The sequence below is a fragment of the Phaethon lepturus genome, unplaced genomic scaffold (assembly GCF_000687285.1).
Source record: "Phaethon lepturus isolate BGI_N335 unplaced genomic scaffold, ASM68728v1 scaffold39895, whole genome shotgun sequence".
NCBI lineage: Eukaryota > Metazoa > Chordata > Aves > Phaethontiformes > Phaethontidae > Phaethon > Phaethon lepturus.
The window spans coordinates 25,928-34,664 of NW_010539167.1; the positions used below are offsets into that span (position 1 = coordinate 25,928).

Sequence of the window (8,737 nt, forward strand, 5' to 3'; positions counted from 1 at the left end):
GGGAAAGTGTCACTTGGGTTTTTCGATTTTTTTGGCTGAATGTCATATGATTGCATTAAAAAAAACAATTTAAGCACAACCACCTCAATATATGAAAAGTTTGGTTTTTAAAAATAAACCCTACTAATCCTCTGCAGCCAGAGGAGGGAGAGTGTTGGACATCGGGAAAGGTGTCCAACACACTCCAAGTGAGTACTTGGAGCAGCTCTGCCCGTAACAGTCTCCCTGGGAGCAAGCAGAGCGACAGCACCACGCGGCTTCCTCGCTCAGCTAAACCTGCCTCTTGGTCCTCCGCTGCTGCGCGACCCAGCGCCTCACAGCTTGGGTCCAGCTAGGGGTGTGGAAGAGAACCAGAGAGAAACGAAGGCAGCTTTCCTGCTCGTTTTGCTTATAGAGGAATTTGTCTCCAGCACACGGTAGACCAGGACCACATCAGACCATGGGTTAGGGCTTCCCTGCACCACCACCTCTACCACTGCCCTACACCAGTGACTTGGCCTTTCGCTTTCCTGAACTGACTATAGTTAGTCTCATACCTTAAATACAGGTAAGATGCAATTGTTTATTTTTTATATATATATCTGTATTACCTGGATAACAAATATTGCTAGTAGTTCACTCTGAAAATGTCCATTTAGTTTCTCTGGTTCTTTGTCTTCTTTCCATCTTTGGATTTCTTTATCTAAACATTTGCTCAGTGAATTTTTGATAGTAGCCTTTAGGGAAGGAAGAACAACAGCATTTACCACAAAGTGGATGAGCAGACTTTCCTCGGCCCTGGCTGAGAAATAAAGGCTCTTTGTTACGAGACACCTTATCCACAGCTTCACAGCAACAAAGACAACCCCCCCACGGTGTCCACCTATGCAATAGCAAGTTCAGTATTTCAGGGTAGGAGTCAAGATCAAGATCTACGTCCCTGCCCGCCACCCTGGCACGTCAGTGGTGATCTCGAGGGCCAGGGAGGAGAGCTGTGGGTAGGAAGGTCGCAGGCAGCTACACGTGCCAGAACCAAAATTCCCACAGCCCCCCGTGTTGCCTGTGTGTCACACTCAGTTTTGCAATCCTTGTTCGTGAGCACTTCTGACGTCTTACGAGCGTTGGAGAGTGAAACAAAATGTTCTCAGGTTTTCTCTGCTCCGACCCCTCTTGCGTGCACACTGTGCATGCAGCAAGGCTTTTGAGACAGTCTGCACAAAGGCTGGCATGTATCTCTGATCACCTTGTTCCTGCGCTTTGCAGCCCTCGCATCCACCTCTCCCATCTGCAAACCATCACGGGCTACAGCTAAACCTGGAACTTGCCTTCTCATTTTCCAGGAATTCCAGCCCAAAATGCCAAAAGCACTAAGCTATGGGAGTACCGTAAAAGTTGCTTCTTGTTTCCATTAAGGCAAGAGTGATCCAAAAACCAGAACAACTGTTATTTTCTGTGGACCAGATGATTCTCCATCAAAGAAACAAATATTTCAAGACCAGACCTGCATGCTTTGCGCTCAAGGTCTGGCACCGCTGCAGAGGCCAGAAGTAATTCTGAATCCATCATCTGTGAGAGGGAGCATAAATCCCTCTGGGGATTTAGCAGAAAACTGTAAAGTTACCCATAAAGATTTGCTGTTGGATTTTTTCCCACCTCCCCACTGCAAGGCTTGCAAGAAGAGAGCATTTCTTTTCTGGTGGCTTCCAGGGCTCACCAGAAGTTTGCTCTGCAAGTCCCATCAGCAGAAGGCTGACCTGTCCCCCCAAAAGAAACAAAAGCATTCTTGCTTTTGAAAGAAGGGTGTGTGACTCACAGCTGAGAACTGTGCATGCAGGACAAGTCAGAGCTCCTCCGAGGAGTCATGTGGGAGCAGTAAAGGGAAGAGGAGGGACTGAACAGATTCTCACCTCTTCACTGTCAAGGTATTTCTTTTCAAGTTCTTTGCTCAGACTTGATGGCAAAAGGCTTCCAAGCTTAACTTTTTCCAACTCCTTGGCTAAAACATGATCTTTTCTCATATCTCTGGAATGAAAAAGCCAAACAATCACATTTTCCAAGGGCAGTGTAATTCAAGACAGCTGTTTATGCAAATCACTAACACTTTTTGAGGCTATCCGTGAGAAAACAGATGGAAATGTACATTGTCCTTAGTCCAGGCAGGACTTGGCGGAGCTGAATCTGTGCCAGGGGTGGGACCTGTGAGGGCTGGGACCCCAAGCAACCCTAGGGAATGGAGTCATGTTCTGACGAGCTCCTGAGCACCAGCCACTGGGCTCTGGTGGGGACTGGGGACCCAGAGCAGGAGGGACACGTCCCAGCACACAGCATCTCTCCATCAGTGTAGCAAGGGGATCCGATGAAAAGCTGGCATTTCGTGGCTAGTTGGGAATGGAGCAGGCCGTTTCATACCCCACTGTCATGTCTCCACCGTGCGCTGGCTGAGCTGGGTGCTCCTGAGCAGCTTCGAGGGAAGGGATCTGCCAGCCATGGGGGGCTCAGGCCAGCACTTGGGGGGCTGATTTGGAAGCAGCCTCTCCCTCTGGAGCTGCAGAGAATAACCCTGAGCATTGCCTGATTCCCTCATCTGCACAGGACCCAGCTCCACGGGGTACACCACTGTGCTTCCCAGACACAGGCTGTTTCTGATACGATGCTGGAAGCTGGGGCCAGGCTTTGTGCAACCCTCCTCCTCCTCGCTGCTCCCTTCACTGCTGGTCATGGAGAGAGGTGGTCCCTGAGCAAGGCACCCAGACCTGGCCTCTGGGAACACCCGGCAAAGCATCCGCTGCCTTGGCCAACACTGTCCCCAGCGCTGGGCTGCGCTGCTCTGGCTGAGCCCTGCTACCGATTTCCAAACACATGCTGGTTCAGGCCTGAATATCCTGACCTAGAGCACAGCTCTGGCTTTGGAAAACTTCCAGGTTCAACACTGACTCATTCTACGCCGTCAGTGAAACACGAGAAGGAAAAAAGTGGAGGTGAAGGTTGAATGGCTTTAGAACAGCTGAAGAAACACTGCTGATGTATATGCTGGTTTTCACCTAAGGAACGAGAGCCCTTGATTCTCCATCCGGTACTATAAGCCACAACAAGGAATATTTTCAGTTCTATAACATATGGGGCTTGTGAAGCTGATGATGTCCTCTCACAGGGGCTCACCCTTTGGTCTCCTAACCCAGAGGACAGCACAGACTGTGGGTGATGCCTAAGCAACATCTTCCGTGCCCAGGATAACAGCATCTCAGGTTGTTCTATTTATTGGCTGCACTCTGGTCCAGAGGGCTGGAATTTCCAAATTTTCCAAGAATGAGTTCAGGTCTGCAACTGGAATAGACATCAGGGCAATGAACCTGCTCAATTTACCCCACAAGTGAAGCACTAAACATCTGTGTGGCATGTCAGTGGCCCAGACGCCTGAATGGCGGGGTGAACCTTTGGTTTACAGACTAGCAGCCTTGATTGTGTCCCCTCCAACTCTCCTGGCCAGCTGGTGTACATGAGCAGGACACCAGTGACACCAAGACCTAGCGACAGACCAGACTGCATCACAGTGATGCCGATTCATAAATCAAGCAAATATCTGTTTTTGCAGCTGCTGAAAAAGTGTTGATCACCGGGGATAAACACGAGTAAAAGCCTCACTTACTTTGGATAAATGTTGTGCACCCACGAGAGGAGGAGGTAAATATCCTTGTCTTCCAGATGAGACTCAGCATTTTTCTTTGCCTGGGAGGCAAAATGGTTGTGGTAGAGTTCAGCATATGTGCTGAACACGTTAAACTCAGGAGGATAAAGCTGTTTAATGTGCTTTACAACTACTGTCAAATCTTCTTTCATTGTCTTTCCCATATGCAGGAGGTTCTGACCAACTGTAGAGAGGTTCTCAGTTCTAGGAGTATGACTTGTGTCTTTCATTCGAGTCTCTACCGAATCCTTTACTGTAGCCAGCCAAAGCTCTTTCCATTTTCTAGGTCTAAACTGCATGTTTTGGTCAGGTGGATTCTCTGATGTGTAGATTTGATCTTCTTTCTCCTGCTCTTTCAGTGCTTCTACTGCTTGCTGCAGCAGTTCTGGGTTTGTTTTTGCTAGAAGGACAGAGTCTTTCAAGATGCTGAAGACTTTGTGCTTCAGAACTTCGTAGACAGACTCAACGTCTTGCTGGCTGGTGTTCAGTCCCTCCTCACATTTGCTAGACAGGCTTTTCTCCAGGACAATCAGATGCTGAGTGGCGTCGCAAAGCTTGTGCTCTTCAAGGAGCTCCATAATTTGTTTGACTGGTGAAAAAAAGAACAGCCTTTCTTTACCCAAGAACAAAGATTTAAATTTCTATTTTATATAAAATGATGGCTCTGGAATGTTTTTTTTAAAAAATGTTTATATTTCTATAATGCTAGATCTTAGAATTCCTCACCAGAAAATCTTTCTGTTTATTCAAAATTATTTCTAGCCTACCTCTAACTGGGGCAATGGAAGCCCATCACCGGTGCGTTACATACGGACAGGTGTTCATGTGCTACCCATAATTTTTTCCAAAATTTAGATTTGGGGGGGTTTATTCATTTATTTATTTATTATCACCCCTCCCATTAATATGACCTCAAGTAAGAAGCATGGCTTTAGAAAAAAACATAGACAGAAAGACATAGCTAAGTAAGATGTGCTTAGAAGAAAAATCACATGGGTTTTCCAGAAATAGGTGGGCACAAACTGATCTGTGAAACTTTTTTGGAGGACACATTTAGTGGGCAAGTTAAATACAATGGAGCTATTCTTTCTGAACTACAGCCAGTTATTTGATATGGTGTAACCTCGGAAATTACTAGTTAAAATAGAGAAGTTATATCCCAAATTAAGTTTTGCTAGGTGTGTAAGGTTTGTATGGAAAGCTTTGGTTGGAGAATGCTTACATTATTCATGAAACTCATATTCTTCTTAGAGACTGCAGCACAAAAGCTGGGAGTGCCCTACTGGCATCTGCTGATTACACAAAGTTCAGAGGCAGCATCGAAACTGAGGGCTTGGTGTATTATACAGGAACAATGGGATAACTTGAATAGTAAATGGGCTGAAATTTAATAGCACAAAGGTACAAATTCCATAGCACAAACGTTACTTAGCAACAAATATGATTTTCTGCTGCAAGCTGGATGTGAATCAGCTTGAGATGGAGGAGGAAGAGAGATGCCTGGAGAATGAGGAATGGCCAGCTGAGATAAGAAAATGCTGACATAATTGGACCATTGGTGGTATCTCATCTGGAATATTTTCTGCAATTCTGGTTGCTTTATTTCAAAAAAAGATATTGGGAATGGAGCAATGCAGCAGTAAGAAAAAAGGCATGAAGGGCCTGTTTTCAGTAGCCTCAGTTCATTTAGCTGAACAAATTCAAGGCCGAGAAGGAAAGCCACCAGATAGGGAAAACATTTGACGCATGGAGAAAGAGAAGCCAGGTAAAGGCTTGCCTGGAAATGAGATAATTTGTACTAAACCAGTGAGACTTTGGAAAAGCGCCCCAGTAAAGGAGGTAGGACTGAAAAATGAACTTATTTCATGGTACAGCTTGCTAAGTCTATGAACCAGGTAATGAGATACATCACCTGAGGTGGCAGGTGAGCTTTGGAAGTGCCAAGGGGCTCTTTCCTCTCCACTTCTGGGTTTCTCTGAGCGGGTATTTTTCTACATCTCTAGGCACTCTGCAGGGACAGTGCCCATGACTGGAAGAGCTGTATGTTCAGATACCAGCCCCGGGAAAGACCTACGCACGCTGCTCACTGCTGTCCCTGGGAGAAGAGGAGATTTCACAGGGTGATGGCTTCATGGAGGAACAGAGCAGAGAGGCATGCCTTGTTTTCTGGCCAACCACAGATCTCTGTGCCTCCATGAGAGGTAGAAATAAGTTTTGTTTTGGACAGAAAACCTGTGAACTGGCAGTTCCTCAAAGAGCATGCCCTTGGTACCAAAGGCTTAGGACTTGAGGTCATGTCCCTCTCAGCCCATGTTTCCCCAGGCTCCTTGGGCAAGTCAGTTGAACCTGTCAGTGCTCTTGTTTCTCAAGGGGACAATTCTCCACCTCATGCAGCCCCTCTAGAGATAACTATGGCCTATAAGGTGGTGCAAGGAGGATGGGGGAGCACTTACCACTGGGTGGCTTGATCTTTTTCATCTTCTTAAGTGCACTCGTAAGGATTCCCTTTATTCCTTTCTTCCCCTTTTCAGGGCTATCCCCAGCAGAGGTGCAGCTCCCATTGCTTGTGATGGAAGATGCACGTGAGGGTCTGCAGGCTGCCTCTGGCCTTTCACTCATCTTCTCCTGGTCCCTAGACCAGATCTCGTCTCCAGAAGGTTCAGGACAGGCAGGGACGTGCTCAGCTACTGATGTCGAAGGGTTTTCAAGCTGCCTGTTTACATCAATGCAACCCTCTGATCCGTTGCGTATTCCAATAGGACCACTTTGGAAAAAAGGTAACATTTTCATCATTTTCCTTCTAGCCTGTAAATTTCAGAAAGAACTGGTCAGATTATAACAGTTTGCATAAAAACTACCATGGCACAATATGGCAAGGTGTATTCCCATTAAAAACAACTCATTCTGGAATGAGTTGTCCCTGTGTGGGTGATGTGGGGAGAGATACACACGTCTGGTATGAAAACAGCTCTGCAGGAGAGCTCCTGAGCAACATCACCTCAGGTAACTGAGAGGATGGAAGCAGCTCTCTGGTCTAATTAATAACTTAGAGAAAATCGATGAGTGATTTTAAGGGTGATTAGGATGACCTGATTTGAGACCTCAAGCTTGTCTAGATACAGGAGAGCAGGGCTATTCCACAGGATGCTGTGGGAGTAAGAATGTAAGCATGGATGCTGTACGCAAATGATGTGGGTAGGTGGGACAAGCATCATGTGCCTATTCAAAGCAACCATGAAACCCCCATACTTTTATATGTCATCAGGATCAATTCCCACCTGCTTCAGGGCCTGTTTTTGCTGATCTCTCCAGATCTCTGCTCATCTGGCTGCAGATCTGTTTGTGGAAGCACCCATGTATCTACTTGCACACTTGCTATTTTGCAAGTACAGCACAAAAATGAGACGAGCCTATCAAGCCAGGTATGCATCAGTTTTTGTTGAGCCTGGGTCCTGCTGGTTTAAGTGTGTCCCCATTTAAGTCAGTAATAAAATTCTTGGCTTTGTTGAGGAGAGCTCCCACAAAAGGTGGCTGAGAGTTCAGACACATTGGGGATGTGAAAAACATGGTCGAAAGGATGGGAGTGTGGGAAGCACAGCAGTATCTCCTGATACGATCATCATGAGGGTAATCACTTTAGACCCCAAAATCCCAGTCAGAAGCACGGCTTCAACGCTCTGCGTGCTGCCTGCATCCATACAGTGGCAGACACAAGCTCAGGGACACATTCAGACCCTTCAAACCCACTCACAGTCTGTAATATCATTTTTAAAACAGTCCCAGGGTGACTACAGCATCCCAAACAAGGCAGCTTCAGTGCAGCTTGCTGCAACTTCGGTGTAACTTCTTGGGTGTTTTCAAATACCCGGGAGCAATTGTTGTCTCATCTGCTCATGTTGAAACGCGGGGCTGTAGTGTGGGACGTGGCTTGCGCAGAAAGAAATGCTGGTGAAATGGGGTGGTGGAGTGCGGAAAGGTTCTGAGAGCAGGGACTAACTAGACTGGACTTTTCCCAGAGCTGCTACATGAAACTGGTGCTAGTGACCGGGGCTGCTGCTCATCCAGAACAGGCCCCTCCTGGCTGGGAAACAGGAACAAGGCATGAGGATCGGGGTGGTTTAGCCTTGTTTAAACAGACATTATCCTGCCAGAGTCCTGCTCTACCACCAACACTCCTGCGCTACAAATAATTAACAATAGAAATTTGTTATTGTAACAACATCTTTATAGATTTTATATTTAGAATTATTTATGTACATGTATCATTTAATATATTGCTACAGGTGTATTTGCATAATTCTATTTAATTTATGTAATTATTATAATTATGCAATTACTGTAAATAAGGTGACTCATAGCTTCCTTGTTCTAACAACGCTTTTTTAAAAGTCACTTTCTGGGAGACCGGTGCACTTTGGCATGAAGAACTCTCGGGCAAGTTTTGGCTTACTTGTACTGCATAAGGGCAGAGGAATTAGGCTTTAAACAAAGGAAGAATTTGGCTTCAGTTATAAGGCAACAATGCAGTGATCTTCAGATACCCTTGTTAAGTTTACGCTGTTGATATGTCTCATGCTGATACAAACTGTGATATTATTTCTGGGCAAACTGGTTGGAAGACTGTGGCTTTTTATTTGATTGTGATTCCTCCTGCTGGCTCCCAGCAGCTTGGAGAGCTTTGAAGCATCAAGTTAGTGGTAGCAGCCCAGTGGTTAGAGGGCAGTTAAGAGTCCAGCATCGCTGAAAAGCTTTCCTTCTCCATGCTTTGGCTTACCAGGTCCTGTTCAGGATTAGTAATGTTACTGCTTTTAAAACACAATGAAGATGAAAACTCATTTGGGAGGGAGAGAAAGGGATGTGGGTGGCAGGATCTGGCTGGCTCTCTGCTAAACTGGTGGTCTGTGACCCAGGGCAAAGGGTGTCGCTGAGCGCGAGGTGCTGCTACGGCCGAGCGGCACGACGGTGGCTGCCAAGAGGCACCGGGTCCCTGCATTGGGTCACTGCGCAGTGCAGCGGGGCCAGTCGTGCAGGCGAGTGAAGGGGCCCGAGCCCCGTGGCAGCGAGTCGCGGCTG

General features: G+C 46.6%; 1 protein-coding gene across 1 annotated transcript in view; it reads right to left on the bottom strand.

Annotated features, from left to right (window-relative positions):
* The window catches only part of LOC104620740 (tumor necrosis factor alpha-induced protein 2-like), an 11,474-nt gene extending 5,017 nt beyond the window's left edge, over positions 1 to 6,457 (bottom strand). Inside the window, exons 1-4 of the mRNA XM_010287038.1 lie at positions 6,118 to 6,457; positions 3,626 to 4,253; positions 1,887 to 2,001; positions 591 to 716 (exon numbers count right to left, since the gene is read on the bottom strand). Of these exons, the coding sequence (XP_010285340.1) occupies positions 591 to 716; positions 1,887 to 2,001; positions 3,626 to 4,253; positions 6,118 to 6,457 (1,209 nt within the window). The remainder of the gene's footprint in view (positions 1 to 590; positions 717 to 1,886; positions 2,002 to 3,625; positions 4,254 to 6,117) is intronic.
* Positions 6,458 to 8,737: the final 2,280 nt, after the last annotated feature.